The sequence below is a fragment of the Vicugna pacos genome, chromosome 16 (genome assembly GCF_048564905.1).
Source record: "Vicugna pacos chromosome 16, VicPac4, whole genome shotgun sequence".
Taxonomy (NCBI): Eukaryota; Metazoa; Chordata; class Mammalia; order Artiodactyla; family Camelidae; genus Vicugna; species Vicugna pacos.
The window spans coordinates 57,578,251-57,596,921 of record NC_133002.1 but is presented as its reverse complement, the minus strand read 5'-3'; the positions used below and the strand labels follow the sequence as shown (position 1 = coordinate 57,596,921).

At 57.9% G+C, this 18,671-nt stretch overlaps 1 protein-coding gene across 3 annotated transcripts; it reads right to left on the bottom strand.

Moving 5' to 3' along the window:
* Positions 1-457: 457 nt before the first annotated feature.
* Positions 458-17,660, bottom strand: NHERF1 (NHERF family PDZ scaffold protein 1). 3 transcript variants are annotated; one of them, XM_031685703.2, is made up of 6 exons: positions 16,958-17,660; positions 6,066-6,227; positions 5,016-5,169; positions 2,788-2,828; positions 1,551-1,691; positions 458-1,344 (listed from the first exon to the last, which is right to left on the bottom strand). In XM_031685703.2, exons 1-6 carry the CDS (start codon positions 17,417-17,419, stop codon positions 1,153-1,155), a joined length of 1,152 nt encoding a protein of 383 aa, XP_031541563.1. In that variant the 5' UTR covers positions 17,420-17,660; the 3' UTR covers positions 458-1,152. The 3 variants fall into 3 exon arrangements, with proteins under 3 accessions (XP_031541563.1, XP_006199424.1, XP_031541562.1); XM_006199362.4 differs by having other exon boundaries at positions 1,551-1,640; XM_031685702.2 differs by lacking the exon at positions 1,551-1,691 and having other exon boundaries at positions 16,958-17,566.
* Between the last annotated feature and the right edge of the window lie 1,011 nt (positions 17,661-18,671).

Sequence of the window (18,671 nt, the reverse complement as noted above, 5' to 3'; positions counted from 1 at the left end):
CACAGTTCCTCACATATAGAAAATACCCAAAATATGTAAGTAAATCATTAAATAAAAAAAAAAAAAGCCAAGTCTTCCCTTTCCAGATCTGGCCCCATCTGGGATTCACACTTTCAACACTCTTGGAATCAGAGGAGTCTCTCAGAGCCCTCTGAGCATGTGGGACTCCATGCCCACCTCCCACCTTTCCTGATGACCGTCCCTATAGGGTGGCCCCAACATGCACAGGCACACTGACCACCGAGCAGAGCACACGACTAAAGCATGGCCTGGCCACCCAGACAGTTGTGGGCTCGAGGCCCTCTAGTTAGAGCCACCCGTCCTCCCACTACTGGGCTTGGGGTCACAGGGAGCCCTGGACCGTCGTCTCCCTCCAGCTGTACCCTACCCTCTTGGCCAGAGGTGACCCTGGGAACACCCATGGACAGAGCTCTAAAGGAAAACACAGAGGCTGAGGCAGTTTGGAGAAACCAGCTGAATTTGTCATAGAGTTTCCTTACAATTGTGCCTGGCTCAGGGCTGGGCAGGGGGTGGCCAGACCCTCCCCATGTCACCCAGGTCTCTGGGGGTGGGAGTAGAAACAAAAAAGTTGAAGGCTAAGGCTGCTGCTATGTCCTGGGTGCACCAACTTGCAAAATCATGTTAATCAAGGAAAGTCCGTCTAAACTGTGATACAGCACTCTTTAAAAAAATCAAATGAACAAAAATAAGATGCCTAAGCCACAGCTCTGAGGATGACGGCCCCCGTCCACTCTGAGATGTTGCTGTAATCTGAGCCCCTGAACAATCCTGGACCCAGTCATCACTAGGGGTCATGAGGGAAGATGACCTCTCGCCCAGTCCCAGGATCCTTGGTCGGTGTAGGTCCCAGTGATGTCCCAGGAGGGTGGCAAGGGGACACCTGGTAGGCTGAAGTGCCCAGTGAGGAGGGAGACAGTGTGCCTTTTGACTGGGGCAGGACGGGAAAAAAAATTCACTTTGGAAGTAAGGGAACAGAGTTCTCTAAAAAAATCAGATTTGCCAAAAGGGGAGGTGCTGGTGCTGATTGGTGTATCGATTTGAGAGTAAGTGCGGATGAGAGAAAAGGAGTTAGGGTCGGGTGTAGAGCTGGACAGGCCCTTCCAGCATTCCTGGTGGCTGGTGGGAGGGCCCTTAGAGGTTGCTGAAGAGTTCATTTTTCTTGCTCCAGTCCATCTGTGGGGCCCGTTTGCTGCTGCGCTTCTGGTGGGCCCTCTCTTTGGCCACGGCCAGGGAGATGTTGAAGTCCAGGATGGGGTCGGAGGATGAGGAGGTAGATGAGGGTGCCGTGGAGTCCTGCATCTTGGGGCTGTCTTGGGAATTCAGCTGTAAAGAGGAGACGGCAGAGAGCGGGAGTCAGTGCCTCGGCGAGGTGGCGCCCTTGAGGCAGTGCCTAGGGCCAGGTCACAAGAACAGAACGTGGCTCAGCATGTGACCTCCAAGGAGAGCTGGGGTGCCAGGAACGAGTGTGGCCTGGGAACAGACTTCCTGTAACCCAGGGCCACCCCTGCCTGCTCAGCCGGTCAGCCTACCTCCTCACTGGTGTCACTGGAGGTGGATCTCACCAGGGTTGGCCTGGGGCTCTCGGAGGCTGTCTCAGTCAGAGCTTCACGACTGTCCTCCTGGCACAGAGAGGCAGGGTGTGGGTGGGCAGGGGATGGGGTGGGGAGGTCCTGAGTGAGGAAGGGAGTTCCCAGGGAAGACAGGTGTTTCGGTGTGAGAAGTTCCACTCAAGCCCTCACCGCCCACCTCAGAGCCCCACTGCCTGAGCCTCAGGGATTTACATTTTTACATTCTTCCAAGGATCAGAGGGCAGCCTGATTCTGCCACCAAGGCGGGAGGGACCATCATGGGATTAGCTGAATTTCTCAACCCCCTAGTCCTCTCAATGTAGCCTTTGGGGCCAGCCTGCCTCCTGGGTCAGTGACCGAGGAGCGGCTTCTTGGAGTGTGGGGAGCATCTTTGCTTGGCATGGGGAACACGTGCGATGCGCCCTGAGTCTCCTGCAGCCCACCCAACTGTTTACTTGGACTTGACCCCAGGATTCTTGAAATCTTAACTCCAAATAGCCATAAAGGGCTTTGAAGGAATAAGGTGGATGAGAGTTCTAGACCCACAGACGGAGTGACATGGTTCAGGTGGTCCAGGGCCACTCCCTTTGCTGTGTCCCTCGGAGAAGGGAAACCTTTGAGCAGACCCTGCCGAGAGCTCCCGCTCCATGGTCCGACCCTGAGTCGGCCCATCCCAGAGCGAAGGCCTTGGCCAGGGCTGCATCTTGGCGCTCAGCTCCTGCCTGGGTTCCTCTGTGGCCCCAGCTGGCACCAGGCCTCGCCATCTCTCCCTACCACCCGCCTCCACTGCCTTCTCTTCCCTTCTGCCCGGGGAGGAGGGGCTTTGTTCTTCCAACCCAGACTGGAAGTAGCAGGGGCTGGGCAGCGCACGGCCAGACACTGAAGCTCTGTTCTTGGGGGGAAGAATGGCCTCTTCTGTATGGTGGGGAGTTGGGGGTGGAGCTTGTCACCCAGGATGGCGGCCTGCAGAGGGGCCTGGCCAGCCGTCTCCCTCCCGCGCAGGCCCCAGGCAGGGGCTGAGGGATATAAGAGTAGTTACACAGCTGGGCTCAGGAGGGAGCAGCTTGGAAACTGGAGTTTCAACCTGAGCCAGACGCCTCCTCCCCAACCCGCCCCCTTCCACCCTTCTTCCGCTGCCCCGGTTCTCCCGCAGCCCAGGGTCTGAGAGCCAGAGAAGCAGTTAGGGGCCTGTCTTTACCTTCCGGATCTCCCCATTGGTAAAGGGCTCGGGCAAGGGACCTGGTGAAGGAGAAAAGAGCAGAGGTGAGTGTTAGGATCGGGGAGTGCCGATGGAGTGGGGCATGCACGGAAGGTGGTGGCAGTGGTGGGGTTTGTTCCCCAGGGTCAGTGTTCCACAGTCTCTTGACTGCAACTCACTATGAGTACATTCGACATTTTGAGCACCCAGCCCCCAAAGAGATTATGCGTGTAACAGAAGTTTAGCAAGACAACTTGCCCTTCCCACGTGGCAGTGCTCTTTGATATTTTCTATTCAGTTTCATTAAAAAAAAAAAAAAGAGGCTGATCTCTGCCTACTGATAACCACTGATAAGTAAGGAACTGTTTGAAAAAAGCACTCTCCTGGATGGGGTTGAAATTTCAGGCCGGCTGCCTGAGAACCAACTGGGAAGCTTGTGAGAAATACAGATTCCTGGGCCTTGGCAATAGTTTCTGAATCAGTGGGTCTGAGGCAGGCCTAGGAATCAATATTTTTCTCATGCTTCCTGCGTGATGACGGTGTCACCAGAACTGGACCGCACCCAGGTACCGATTAGTACCTGCATCAGCTGAGAGAAAACAACCCCACCTCCTACTGGCCAGTGTGGAGACGAAGGGGTAATAGGGGTCAGGGCAGAGTCCTGGGTGTGCCCTCCCTCAGCCAATGGGAAATCTGGTGGTGGCAGGAGGGGTCAGAGGGAGAGAACCCCGGCCTGGGGGCACCCTCCCTGGGCTCACTCAGGGTGGAGGCCCCACCTGGCTGCAGGATGGGGGTGGGGGCTGTTCCATCTCTGGGGACTGGTCAGCCTGGGCGGGACTTTTCTGAACTCTTAGCTTCAGATCAGTGTGCATCTCCCTCCCTGCACTGGACCTGGGCCTGGGCACCTGCAGGCATACCTGACTCTTCATTGTTTCCTCCCGCTCAACACCCACAGCCTTCCCATGGTGGCTGGGCAGGGGGTTGCTGGGACACAGGGACACTCACTCCCACTCCCCTCAAGCCAGCCCCTGGTCAGGAGGCAGCCGGTGGGAGGGGGCATCCCACTCCATGGAGAGACTTACATCTAGTTGGGAGGAGGGACACTGGGAAGAGGACCTGCCCTCGGGTCTCCCTGTGCGGCCTCTGGCCAGAGGCTGCAGTCACTGAGGCTCTCGGGGCCCTTCCCCCCCAGCCAGAGAGGGACGGAAGAGGGAGGAGTATCTGAGGGCTGGGGTGAGAAGGATGCTGGGAGAGGCGGGGAAGGTGTTTGAGGAGCTGAGTGTACTCCAGATTGCAGGTGCATCTTCCCAAACCATGTGCCAAGAACAAGGCTGGGGGCTTCTCTGGGCCTCAGTTTCCCCCTCACTGAGGAAGGGGATTCTTTGAGTTATCTGGTTTCCATGTACTTGGGTTCTACCCACCTCCCAAGCCCAGAGAGTGCTGGGGACTTCCAGCTGACCCATCCCTGCTTCCAGGACCCATGGGCCCCTCCATCTGGGATCTAAGTCTATGGCAGGACCTTTGTGTGCACCCCTCTGCTACAAATAAAACCCTTAGGGAGACCCACCCACTGCAAAATCCAAAAAGGTTCCAACCACCCCACACCCCCTCCCCGAGGACCCATCTTCCCAGGGAGAAAATCCAGACCAGGGAGCAGAGCACTATTCAGCTCCTCCCTGCCCTGGTGCAGCAGCCCTGCCCGTTTGGCTTGGGCTACGGTTGGGGAGGTGCCAGCCTTGGCAGGGTGATGTGGGGGATGGGGAGGGCAGGGGCCCAGGGACTAGGGGGGGAACCCACTGCCCTCTAGAGCCAGCAAGCCTGGGTTGCCAAGACAACCTGAGAGAAGGGAAGGGGAGGCACTGGGCCCCTGTCATTGGACTCTGATCTGACCAAGCAAAGGCTGAAGGCCTCCTCAGAGTTAACCCCTTCCTTGCATCAGCACCACCCTGAGAACTTGCTAGGGGTAGAGGGGTCGGGGCTCAGGCCTCCCTCTGGCACTGCAGCTTCTGCCTGGGAATCAGCAGCTCGATTCCATCTCGCCATCCCTCATGCCAGCTTACCCCTGTCATATGTCATTCTCAGAAACCGACTGCCAACGCCTGCCTCCTCTCTCTGACCCACTCTCGCCACCCGCACTGCCCATCTACCCTCTCTTGGGATACAGTAAATTCTAGAGGACTGGCCAACATCCCCAACCTGGGGGCCTCCGGCTGCCCCACCCAGCTCACCATTCAGGTGCTCCTGAGATGGGATCACTTTGCATTTCTTGAAGAACTCATCGGTCTCCTTGTCTACCACCAGCAGCTTGGCCTCGTCCCCACCAGCCTTGATGGCAGACACCACATCTCCGTGCTGTTTGCCCTCCATGCAGACCCCGTTCACCTGTGGGTGGGGGCAGGGGTGACTGGTACAGGTCTCAGTTCTTGGGGGGCTAGTGGAGGAGGTACAAGTGGTCCTATCTGTCCTCAGTCAGGTGGCAACTGGAGGACACTCTGCCCCTCTTGCCTGTAGTGTCCAGGACCAGGCCAAGTGGTCCTCCCACTTGACAGTCAGATGGGGAGGCGGGACATGTGGGAAAAGCCAAAGAAAATACCCAGCCGAGACTGAGCAAACACAGCTGTGACAGGCGGGACAGGAAAGACCTGGGAGGCCTGGGTTGGGCCCCAGCTTCTCTCAATACTTACCTCCCAGGGCCTTGGTTTGCTCACGTGTAAAATGAGAAGTCCTGGGAGAGCTGGTCTTCTAGCTCTAAGGTTCTAAGGCTGAGATTCTGGGACTTGCCCAAGCCATCTGGCTCACGCTTCCTCTCCCGATGGGCACAGCACGACAGGGTTAAAGTGCACCTAGCAGCCTCACTTGGGAGAAGGCCTTCATCTTCCTGCTCCCACCCCCGTGCCCACCCCCGTGCCAGGCACAGAGGCCTCAGGCGTGGAAGCCGCGGTGGCCCCAGACATCTACCTAGTTGGACGGGTGAATCGTGGGCTGCTGAGTTTGTCTGCTTGGTGAAGTGCTCAGTGGACATGGGGGCAAGAAAGGAGTCATTCCAACTCTCCATCTGTCCATCCATTCATCTATCCACCACCTATCTCTCCTTCCTTCCTTCCCTCCTGCCTAACCACCCACCAATCTTCCCCCAAACCCCCACCCTCCCTCCCTCCCTCCCTCCACCCAGGGCTGCCCAGGCCCCATGGGCTAACCAAGGAACGGATGGTGTGATGGCTGCCACAGGGAGGTGGTCTCAGGAAGGAAGAGCTCGTAAAGGGGGCAAGAAGCATTACCTCCACAATGCGGTCCTGGGCCCGGAGCCCCGAGGCCTCAGCGGGTGAGTCTGGGTCCACGGACCGGATGAACTGGCCTGGCTTGGACTTGTCGCTATGGAGGTTGAAGCCGTAGCCATTGGGGCCTCTCTTCATGGCGCAGAGCCGAGGCCGCAGCTCGCGCTGTGGGGAGAAAGGAGGGGCCACGGCCCATCTACATCATCCCAGGTTCCGCTCTCCCTGCTCTGTGTCTGACCCTACCTCCCCACTAAGGAAGATTGGGAAGAATGCAAGTTTGCTTAGATCCCACACAGCAATGAGGGAGGATGCTTGCCCGGGACTCAGAAGGCCTGCGTGGAGACCTGGCATTGCAGCAAACGGCCTGGGTGACCCTGAGGAGAGCACTGCCTCTGTCCACACCACAGTTTCCTCTTCTGGCAAGCAAATGAGGGGTGAGAGCAGATTAGCTCAACTTTTGACATTCTAAGGTTAATCATGTTATTTTGACTGCTACCTGACCCTCCCAGCTCATGGCTCATGGCTCATGGCTCAGTCTGGCCCTCCTGGGGGGCTGGAGTAGCATCCCTGCCAGCCTGGTCAGATCCTTGGGACATGTGACTGGGGAACCCAGCCCCTCTGTACCCTGTTCTCTGCAGCAGGGGAAGCAAGCGCAGGTGTTTACTCAAAGCTGGTCCGCGTGTTTACAGTAAAGTCTTCTCTCACCCCCGTCTCACTCCCGTCTCGTCCCCCCAAGTTGAACGGCCCAGGGAGCTGGGGGCCAGATGACCACAGGCCGGAGGGAGGCACAGCCAGGGGACAGGACAAGGACACCCCGTCTGCAGAACTAAGGCTGAGGGCAAAGGGAGCAACAGAACCCCTAGCTGTCCCCTAGGAGCCTGAATGGGGAGGCGGCGGTGAAAATCAGGGCTGGGCTGAAGGGAGCCCTGAGTAGCCATGGCCTGGAGAGGGATCCCACCGAAAGGCCACAGGAAAGATTACTCTTGAGCTCTCAGACCCTCCACTGAGAATGGTTTTTACCATCCTTGGTCCGACTAAAGCAGCTGAGCTTAGAAGCTGCAGCCCTAGGGCACAATTACATGACCAAGGGATATGGTGTGAAGGGGCCAGAAGTCTGAGCCCAAGGACTGACCAGGGTCCCCCGTCCCTCCTCCCAGGCCTGCCAGCTGTGAGTTACCACCCAGACCCCAGGCAGGGAGCAACGGCTGAAGTCAGGGCCCTGACCCAGGTTCCAGCTTCACTGCTTATGAGCTGTATGACCTGGGGCAAGTAATTTCCTTCTCAGAGCCTCATTTATAGACCCTTCTTAGTGCCACCTGCCTCCAAGGGTTGCTAGGAGGGCCAGTGAGGTAATTAACATATGTGGGATGTTACCACTCTAAAACCCCTGTGCACACGGAGACTTTCCCATCGTTAATTCTAAGGAACAGTCACAAGAAGCGGAGAAGTGAGATGCTGAGGGTGGGGTGCCAGGTTGCTGTGACACCTCAATCCCCAGCTGGGAGTGGAGCAGGCAAGGGAGGGGCGGGGACGGAGGGGAGGGCTTACAGGCTTCCTGCCCCAACTTGCCAGTCTCAGGAGGCAGCTGCCATCTGCGGTAGAGAGGCTCTGTCCCCACCCCTCTGCTCTGGAGGGTGACTCTGCCTGCCTTCCTTTAGATGCCTGGGTGGGCCTTTCTCTGTTTCAGGATGTTGGTAGGCGGTGTGGAGAGGCCAAGACAGGAAGGAGGGGTGAGGTGACGGTTAGGCCCTCGCTTGCTTACTTAAATCTGGGCGAGGCCCTGGGCGCTCCCCTCCATCCCAAGCAACAGCATTGACCGTTAAGTGAGCACAAACACGTGGGGGCCCCACAGAGGCACCCTCGTCTCTCCAGTTCTCCTCACCCACCTCCAGCTTCCTCCCTGCAGGGCCCACTCCCTACTGATGTCCTGGCTGCTTACCCAGGGGCAGCCCTTCCTGCAGCCCACAGCCCCGCAGCCCGCGGCCCCCGCAGCCCTTCTGGACTTAGGGATCTGGTTCCGGGAGTAAGTGAGGCTCTTCTCCCCTCAAGCTAATCCCTCCACAGAGCCGCCAGCCTGGCCCTCCCCCAGGCCCAGGTGAGCAGGAACAGGTCTGACCAGTTGCTACCATGGGGCAGGCTCAGCTTTCTGTCCCAGCCAGGCTGAGCTCCACAGTTACCCTGGGAAAGAGGGGAGGGTGAAGCCCCAGGGAAGGCAGAGGGCAGCTTCAACGTCTCTGCTCCGCCCGCTCCCCCCACTCCAAAGAGCCTTCCTCCCCAGCGCAACCTGGCCGGAGATGCCCCCCTCCCCAAGATGGGGAAACTGAGACTGGAGACGTGAAGCCCACTGCCTGATGTCTCCACCACAGGCTCTGACTTAGAACCCGCCCGTGCTCCTTCCAGCATCCTCAGGCTGGCCCAGAAGGACCCCAGCCCAGCCTGAGGACTCAGCCGGACGGCATACACTGGCTGTAGTCTCTGCTGGGAGGTGCTAGGAGCTGATGAAACCACAGGCCTCCTTCCGGGTGCTCAGGGCCTCTTGCAGCCAGAGCTATGTAAGGCTTGGGGCAGGCCGGGACTGGGCAGTAAGCAGGCCTGCAGCTCCAGGTGACCTCTTGGCTGGCAGGGCTGCACTTACTGCCCCCATGGTGGGTCTCTGCGCTTCCCTTACTGGTCCTTGGACATTTCAGCCGGGGCTGTTGCCGGGTGACCTGGGGTTACCGCTGGAGGGACCACACTTCCCTCTGCCAGGCTCAGCCATGAGGATTTTGGTAAATGGCAGACCCAGCACGGGGGTCTCAGGCCCCCGCTGCTCCCTCCCCGCTGCCCTGGGACTAGCTCCATTGCTTTCTGAGGGTGGCTGAGCAGGTAGACAAGGAAGCCCCAGGTATTTCCCGAAGAGCTCAGACAAGTATGGAGCTCCATCTAGCTCCTGCCTTCCCAGGTCCCTGGAGGCTCCCTCCCTTCCCATGGGAAGGGGTCGCGGGGCTTCCCATTCCTCCCAGGAGACCAGCCTTGTTCTCTCCACCCCTCCCCCAGCTGCCTCCAGGCGGTGTCATTGCCAGCTGCTGAGTCAGCCCATCAAAGGAGCCCATCCCAGCATGGAGGCTGGTCTTTTCAGGAGTCCCAGGGGCAGCTCCCTAAAGGTCCGTGGTCTCAGCAGACAAGAGAAGATGGGGAGGGCCAGACTCCTGGCCGGAGCTTGGCCACCATTGCTTCCAGGCCTCAACCCCAGAGCTGGGGCAAAGCCTGCATTCTGCCTCTAGGAAAAGGTAATAAATGGAACAGCCAGGACATCTTGAGCCTGGTATGTGGCCCCCAAGAGCTCAGGAGGGGACTTGTGCCACGGTGGCAGCTCCAGAGAGGTCCAGAGCTGGGAGTGGGGTGACTTCAAGGGGAACATGGCCCTGGAGTGTTCAGAGCCTCAGATGGGTCATCCCTTGATGAAGACAGCTCAGATCTGCTCAGTGAGGAGACTGGCAGAGACGTGGCAGTGTGCGAGGCAATGGCGGCTGAGGGGCTGTGCAAATGGGCTGGGCGGCTGGGGGCTGGATGGGTCTGAGTCTCTCACTTCCAGGCAATGCCAGACCCGCCGCTTTCTGGGGAAGACCCCATCAGGAGAGCTGCCTCCAGACTCTTCTCAGGGGGGCTTCTCCCATCCTCTGGGTCTCAAGCTGTCCCGAACCCTGCACAGGCCTGACGGAGCTGCTCCCTCATTCCCTCCTCTCCCCCAGGGAGCCCAGCACCACCCTAAGTGGCCGCGCAGTCACCTCCACCCACGCAGACCAGGGAGCGGACTTCGGGCACGGAATTCAATAGGCACCACTAGCAGCCACCTGGAAAGCTGGGGAAAGTCGATACCCTAATCCCAGTAACTGTCTCTGGGGAGCAGGTCCAGGGCCGCTCCCTGCTCCCCCTTGCTCTCTGCTCCCCCTCGGGGAGGGCAGCTAGGGGCCAACGCCCCACTGGGCCCAGCCCCTCCCTGGCCGGTGCCATGGTGATGGGCCCTACAGAAAACAGCTGGGCTGCTTCCCATGGGCCAGCCAGCTCTGGGCCCCAGAAGGGGCGGCTGGAGGAGCAGGAAAGACCACCAGGGTGGCTGGGGGAACAGAGACACCCATCACCTCCGAAGACTGCCCCCCACCCCAGCCCAGCCAGCCTAGGGCTATTGTTTATGCAAATAAGATAAGAACGGTACCCTGCTGCCCCTTGCCAGGAATCAGCTCCGCTGAGAGGGGGGTGGGGGGTGGAGAGAGAGCACCCCGGCTGTCCGGGTAGGGGAGGGGGTGGGGTATGTTGGGAAGGAAACATGGCTGCTCTGGGAGGCTCTGGAGACACAGGCCTGGGTCTGCTGCCAGCTCTTCAAGGAAACCAGGATGGGGCAAGCTGGCTCTGCTCGGGGCTGACGTGTGACTGAGCAGCATGGGGGCACTGTCCTTAGGGCAGGCTGGGAAGTGACCAGGAGCTCAGACTGCTGGCCAGTGTCCAGGGCTTAGGCTGAAGGCACCCTCTCCTCACCCAAGGGGAGGTACAGAGGGCCTGGCTGCCAATGACCCACGACCTCCGGCCCTGAGGTGGCTTCATTTCACCCTGTAAGACCTCCTGCCCCAGGCCTGTGTGGACCGAGAAATGTCGGACACCTCCATTTGCAAAAAAGGGGCAACTCTAGCCCTTCTCCAGAGGCCCGCAGGGCGGGATCCAGGAGGGAGACAGATGACAGAGTGAGGGCTGCTTCTCTGACACCCCCATGCAGGGCTCTGAGCCAGGTTCTCCCTCTTTTCTCCTGGTGCTGGCCAGAGACCCATCTGACGGGAGAGTTTGGCTCCGGTCTCCCCAGGGCCGGGCAAGCCTGGGACGGGGCAGGCTGGTACCTGGGCTGCCGTCTGGCTGGACACCATCCAGGCTGGCCGCCCCATGCCTGCCTGCCCAGCGGGCTCCCTACCACTCTCCCTCCCCCTCTGCCCAGAAGCCTCTGGATTTAACTCCTGAGCGCTGTCCCAAGAGGCTCTATAAGGACCTTCAGGGAGCTTCTGCAACTGGGGCTCTGAGGGAGTAATGAGCCGCAGCTACCATTCAGGGAGCGCTTACTATGTGCCAAGCGCCACGTTAGGGCTTTATCAGTGTATTTTCTCGTTAAAACCCAATTATAACCCTGCAAGGAAGGTATTATTGCCCACTCTTCACAGCTAAGGTAAGTCAGGTTCAAACAGATGGCATAAATTGCTCAGGGACACACAGCTGGCCGGAGGAGAGGGCTGGCTCTGAACTTGGACCTAGGGTAGCACTGCCCAACAGAAACAGAATGCTATGCATGCAGGTAACTTAAAGGTTTCCCTAAAAGCCATTAAAAAGCAAATTAAAAGCCATTAAGAAGCAAAAAGAAACAAGAGTAATCAGTCTTAATGTCTTACTTAACACAATATCTCCAAAATTTTATCATTCCAACATGTAATCTATTAAAATGTTACCCATGGGATATTTTACATCCTTTTATCTGTATTAGGTTTCCGAAATCCAGTGTGCACTTCACATTTTACACACCTTGATTTGGACTAGGACATTTCAAGTGCTACGTGCCAGATGGGGTCAGTGGCTGCTGAAAAGGCCACAAAGACCCTAGAGGTCTCACTTGCAACCTCTTCTACATCTCCACGGCCTTAGCTGTTTCAACTGGGCATGACTTATAACAAGCGCAGGGAGAGGCCGGAGCCTTTGTCACTGGGAAGTCAGAGCTCTAGCCTCAGTTCCACAGCAGTGAGGGGCACTAGGACTCAGACTTCGGGGCATTTGCACCCCTTGTCCTTTTCAGGGTACAGGAGCCTAAACATTGTCTAAAGGTCTGGGGACATGGTGCGTTGTCCTACCCTGGGGGGATGGGGAGGAAGGCCAACGCCAACAGTCAAGGTTGGCCTCTGGGGGCCCTTTGTGCTACGGGGGAGCCTCAGAGCGAGCAAGGGTGGGTTCTCAGGACCTGGGGGTGGGGATACAGACTTGGTCACCAGACTCCCGGCCAGGCCCATCATGTGAGAGGGGATGGGGCCAGGAGCCTACTCTTTCTGGACTGAGGCATTCCATCAGGGCAGACACCTTTCCTGCTGGAACGACACCCCTGGGGACAGAAGCACCTGGGAGTCCGGGATCTTTGTGGGGAGCTGGTTCAAGCAGCCTGAATTGATGTGATGGCCCTGGTGTGGCCTAGAATGTGATGGGCAGAGACACCCAGCTGGAGAGTCAGGCCCTCAAGTACAACCCAACTGCGCGGACCACTGGATGTGCAGACACCCGGAGGGAGCTGGCTTCTAAGACACACCCCTGCTATGCTGTAAGGGCTCATGAGCTGAGACCCCTGGGGCCACGCCTCTGAAATGACGGAGCATCAGTCTCCACATCTAGACAAAGGGGCCAATATCTGCCTCAGAGGGTGGTCGTGTGGATTAAATGAGATAAGGCAAGGTCAGTACAGGGCATGTTGCCAGACCCAAATAATAGCTATCATTGATTATTCATCAGCTTACAAGATGGAGAAAATAATACCTAACTTGTGGGTTGTGGTGGGGGGAAATCAATGAAATATGCATTGATATCTTTAGGGTACTGGGCTGGGCAACTAGCAGGCCGAGTAGAAATTTGAGTTTCCTTCCCCAGTCTTAGAGCAGCTGCCATTGTTGGGGCCTGGGGCTCCAGTTGCTCTCTGTAAGAGGCTGGCAGCACCCACAAGACCTTAGTGAGTCCTTTCTTTCTCTTAGTTCCTAAGCACCACCCCACCACCACTTTCCCAGGGACCAGTGGGATGGGAAGCCTGGGGAGGAAGAGAAGGGCCCCCATTGAGATACACAGGGGTTCCTTGAGAAGGAAGCCCCTGTTCTCTCTCCAAGAGAATCATCTCCAGAAGTGAACAGGAACCAGACGGTAAGAACTGGGGGCTATCCTAGGGGAGAAAGAAATTCCAAGTATGTGGCTTAAGAGGAGGAACCAACACACAAACCATCACACCCTGTCCACTGCAGATCCAAACATCCTACAGCTCAAACCCTGCTCGGCTCTCGCAGATTCCAACTTGGTCAATGTGACATGGGAACCTGAGAATGAGGCTGGAGGCTGCTAGCTGATGGTGCCCACCCTGCAACCACTCTACCTTGCTGCCTCGGGTGCCTGCACTGTCCCTGCCTCTGGGATCAGGGTCAGGTCTGGTGGGAATCCACCCCAAGCTGGGCACGCACACGCATCTCCATCATTCCATTGAATCTCCCCAACAGCCCTGCAGGCTGGGCGGTGGGTGTCCCCATTTCACAGAGGTAGAGGCTGAGGCTTGCAGGGAACAGTGAACAATCAGGGTCCCAGAGCCAGTGGGCGGCAGAGCTGGGATTCATACGTTCATCTGGCTGTTCCCCCAAATGCGGATTTCTCGCTTTTGAGTTTTACAGTGGAAGCTGCTAGTAGGCAAGAAAGAGGAGTGGGTAGTCTCTGTCTGGAATTCCAGTCTCTGGGTGTGCTCGGGGCGCAAACAGGTCCAAGCGTACTGGACTGAGATGAATCAGGACGAAGGTCCCTGAACGCTGTTACGCGTTCATTCATTCATACAAAAATTATTTACTGAGCCCCTCCCTACTCTGTGACTGGAAGGGCGCTGGGGATATAAACATAAATAAGCCATAGCTGTTGCCCTTGGGACTCACCATGTGGTGGTGGAGGAGATATGAATGGATGATTCAGATACTGTGTGTTCAGAGCGAGAAAAGATATAAGGACAGGGAGTGGGAGGAGGCGAGGAAAGAAGAGCTCCTTATGCCTGTGGGGTCAGCGAGAGGCTCCCTGGGAGGTGAGCTGTCTTGGAGAGCATGCCCCACGCGGAAGGGAACTGAGGGTTCCCACATGCCAACATCAGATGCGAAGGCTCAAAGCGCAAGGCGGGCTAGAAGGAAATCTCGCCCCTTGGTGTGGTTCGGTGGACTGTGGGGTGCAAGAGGGGTGGCAAGAGTAGGCCACCAGATTGTGAAGGACTGTGGAGTAGCACGTGATTATCCAACAACAGGGACCCCGGATGGAGAACTTACTGATGCCAGACTCGGCCACACCTGCACAAGCCCAGTGAGAGGGGCAGATCCAGGGCTAGCTGTCCCCTTGGGGGGCATGCAACGATCTCTGAAATATTTATTAATTCAGATCCCAGCAACCAACGATCACTGAGCACTCACGCCATGCGAGGCACTGAGCTCCTGGCCTTACAGACATCCCCATGTAATCCCGCCAACCCTACCCGGCAGCTGCCGTCACCCCCAAGTCACACAAGAGGAGATGGAAGCTTAGAGAGGCTGGTTAAGAAACTTTGTTCAAGGTGGAGCAGCCACTACAGCTGAGCTGGCTCAGGCCTGCCCAGTCACCACTGCAGGCCCTTATATCGGGCACCAAGCTCAAGGGTTTCAAGCCTCATCCTGTGCCTGCCGGGACCATGAGCGGGGTGAGCACAGGGGCAATGCTGCTCCTCCCTCCCCGTGGGTGGGGGTGGGCAGAGCTGGAAGCACACCTCCACCCCCTCCTAGACCGGTAGCACGGGCACCCCTCCACCCAGGCTGGTCTTCCCAGTGAGATGTCACCTGTCACCCACTCTGAATAACACTTTCCCTCTAGCATCTCTTTCACTTCTGAGATAACTAACAAAGCTAGCATAACAGGCCCCACTTTGCAAGCAAATTCAGACTAAAACCAATTAGAATTCAAATGCTGTAAATAAGAGATACCTTTTAAGGGGGAAATTAACTTCTATGATGTCTATTAACATCATTTTTTCAATGACAGGCGTGCCCACTACAAGGGATTTCATGGGGATTTCTTACCAGAGGGATTTAACACTGCTGAGGGGCTATGCAGAGGCTGAGGGAGACCTTACTCAGAGCTGGGATTCAAATGCCTGGGTGTAAAAGCTCAGGTCAGCATCCACAAAGGGCTGAAGTACTTCTGATTATGTGTAAAATTCTAGAGAAGGCAGGTATCACTGGAATCCAACGCCCTCACTGTATAGATGGGGGAACCAAGGCTCAGAGAAGTTTTGATTTGCTTGTTGACCAGAAACCCAAGGAGGCCTGGTGATGGTGCCCCGGGGACTGGCTGGAGGAGGTTCTACACCCTCCCACCGGCCCAAGAAAGCACACAAATGCAGGTGTCACAGCACCATCGGGGGAATCCGATTCTACGCTCACCTAGAGAGCAGGAAGCCAACCTCTGCTGCCTCTTCAGAGGGCCTGGTGGGGGAGCACACGTGTTAGGTTAAGCCTCCGTCCTGACCTCTGTGTCCCTCACCTTCTCACAGGCCGTCCAGCACCCCAGCAGCAGAACCAATGGGAGGAACTGAACATGACTGCAAATTGGTGGGGGAGTTGGGGGTGGGAGGGTGAGCGGGTTACTTGTGCAAGTGCCGAAGTCCAAAAAGAAAAATGGAATGACAAATTGATGCACTACGTACAAAGTTCAAACTGGATTTCTGCCTGGGATCAGAGGTCATGGATTCCAACTACCTGGTGTCAACCCCCTGCCAGGGGTGCTCCGACCCCATCCCCACCCCAACCCTGGCCAATGCCAGCTTGGCCTGGTGGCCCTGGCGTTCCTGGCACCAAGCTCTGGCTGGACAGGGCTGTTGGTGACCTCACTTCCACCAAACCAGTTGATCCTCTCGGACTCCACCTTCTACCTTAGAGGCTGAACTGTGCCCTTTCTCTGTCAAGGAACGCTCCTGCTGGCACCACGGACACCCCTGCGACCAGGTGGAGAGCTGGCGCAAGCCAAACAGGCCCTGGGCAGGCCCAGGCCCCGCTTCCCCCCTCATTCTGGGGACAGGAGGCTCAGTACAACTCCTGTTTTGCCTCAGCTCCTCCTGCAGCTGATCCAAACTGGGGATCATTAGCGGAATCACCAAACGAGCAAAAAGCAACCAGCCTGCTGTCCAGGGACTAGAGGGAGAAAGCTGACGCCAGGGCAAGACCCCCCCTTCCCATGGTGACCTGCTGGCTGCTATATAGCCAGGGCACGCGGGACCACTTCCATCTGCCCTCACCCCTACCCCCATCCCCCAGCCATTTCTCCTTTTCCAAGGTCTTACCCCTCGCTTCCAGATACAAGTTAGCTCCCAGATACAAGTTAGTGCTTACTCCTCACATTCCTGAGAATCATAAATCCTCCTGGGTGGCAGAGCTGCCACCACCCCACCCCTCTAGACTAGATGCCTCTGCACCTCCTCCCTGCACCCCACCCCCACACATCGCCTTGGGACGGTGGAGCTCCTCTTAAGTCACACTGGACTTCAAGAGGATGAAGTCCAGCCAGGCTGAAGTTAATGATACATACGCCAGTGGGCTGTAGGGAAGGGAGTAAGTACCAGGAGAACCCAGCCTACAACCCCTCCCCTCCCAGCTCCACATAGAAAGGGGTAGTTATTCCTCTAGTTTTTTGAGGTCGGGGAGCTCTCGCTTCACCCCAGCTTCATCTACCACGCCCAGGGGCAGTGGAGGAAGCTGGCCACTCTGGGGCTTGGAGGGACAGGATTGGGAGGTTCTGAGGGACTAGACCAGACACCAACAACATAGCCCTGGAAAAGGAGACTGGCTCCTTTGAGCAGCTCTCCCTCATCCTTACTCCTAAAGGCCAAGGGACAAGACGTCCAAGTGGCAAAGGCGCTCAGGGTCCCAGCTCAGTCTGGAGAGAGGGGTGGGTGTCGCCGGACGCAGCCTGAAGCTTGTAACTGCCAATTCGCCCGGTCGGCGGGCGGAAGCTGTCTCCCCCTTGAGGATCGAGTTTCAGAAAGATTAGGCGGGAGCAGGGCTAGGCGTCCGGGGCGCCTGGGTCTCTCCACGATTCCCCCTCCTAGCCGGTTCCAGCCTCCCCACCTGGCCAGAGCCCGCACTTACCCGCTCTTGATGGCTCTTCTCGGCCTCGTGTGGCTCCGGCGCGGCGGCCGGCGCCTCATTTTCGTCTCCAGCCCCTTGCGCCTCAGAGGCGGCCGGTGGCTCGGCCTGCCCGGGCCCCGCCTGGGCGCGCAACAGCTCCTCCCCGACCTGGACGCCCAGCTTCTGCAGCCGCTCGTCGGTCTCGGGGTCGACCACCAGCAGGCGCACAGCGTTGAGTGAGGCACGGATGCGGCTCACTACCTGCTGGTGGGTCTCCTTCTCCACGTTCTCGCCGTTCACCTCCACCAGCCGGTCTCCGGCCAGCAGTCCCGACTTCTCAGCCGGCGAGCCGGGCTCCACCAGCCGTATGAACTGGCCTACCTTGCCCTTTTCCCCGTGCAGGTGGAAGCCGTAGCCGTTCGGACCCTTCTCCAGGCAGCAGAGCCGGGGCAGGGGCGCCCCGGCCGCCGAGTCCGCGCTCATCTCGCCCTGCGACGGCTCAGCGGCGGGAAGTGGGGTCTGGTCGGAGTCCGGAGACGGGACGGTCCAGCCCTTCCGCTCACCCTGTGGGCCGGGAGGCGAGAGCGAGAGCGGCAAGGAAATCCCGCGCCGCAGGACTGGCCGCACGAGCAGGTGTCCCGCAGCGGCGGCGGCGAACTGCAAGGAGCCGACGCCGGAGCTCAGGGGCCAATCCTCGCCCTGCGCGGCGTCTGAGGGTTCCAGAACCGGCTCCGGCCCCTTATTTCAGGGGCGGGGCCGCGCCGAGGGTGTGGGCCACCGAGAGCCAATCAGACACCACAGAAGGGGGCGCTCTGGACGGATGAACGACACCGACCAATAGGAGAGCGCAGGGGCGGGGCCCTGCTCTCCGCGCGACGTCCCGCGGCCGGAGAAGAAAAAGGGCTCAGGAAGTGGAAGTGTTTGTTACCAAGTGGCTGGAGTTGCGGCTCAGGGAGGGGGAGGGGGCGGGGGCTAGTTCCTGGTACAGGGCAGAGCAGCCCTCAGGCTCTGTTCTGATGTCCCCCCCACCAGTGTCCGGAGTTGAGGAGAGCCAACCCTAGGATAAAGGACCTTAACGTTTAACAGCCTTTAGGCAAAGCGTGCAGCTCCAGGTGGGGGTGGGGGTGGGGGTGGGGACGGGGACGACTGTTGCCAGGAAAACCGCTCCAGCTCCGGGACTGCGAGGTCTCAGCAGTCTTACGAAATAAGACCAATAAGACCGAGGTCCACCTCAGATCCAACAGAGTAGTTTGAATAACGATATTTTCCCGTTAGTAGGAGGGTCTCAGGACCTGCTAATAGGGGTGCGGGCTCTGATCCTCGCTGGGACAATGTGAGGGCTCAGCAGAGAGCCCGAGGCTTCACAGTACTGCCCAGCGAAGACAGGCCGCTAGGGCCATGGAGTGGGCATTGGCGTCGGCTTTTGGCTAGGGAGGTGGGTGGGGGTGGGGAGAGGCAGAACAGAGTCAGGTAACCAATCTCTGGGTACAGTTCACAAGAAAAGGAGCCCTGGTTTTTTTCAATAGAGAAAGAAAAATGATTAGGACTGTAAGATAAACCTTCTTTCAGCTGCTTTCAGTTGAGAGGCTGATCACAGAGGCTGGGGGCAGTCTGTTAAGGGTGAGGTGACCAGTTGGGGATATTGAAGGATGAGGATCAAATGGTTTTGGCAGTCAGTGACAAGCAACAACAATCTTTTCAACACGATCCCCCTCACCCCAAAGCACACACCATG

Coding starts and splice junctions, on each gene's coding strand:
- NHERF1 (XM_031685703.2), bottom strand. CDS start 17,419: ATGAGCGCGGACTCGGCGGCCGGGGCGCCCCTGCCCCGGCTCTGCTGC. Junction 6,228..16,957: donor AGAAGAGCCATCAAGAGCGG/GTAAGTGCGGGC, acceptor TTCTCCCCACAG/CGCGAGCTGCGGCCTCGGCT. Junction 2,829..5,015: donor ATCTCAGGAGCACCTGAATG/GTGAGCTGGGTG, acceptor CTCCTTCACCAG/GTCCCTTGCCCGAGCCCTTT.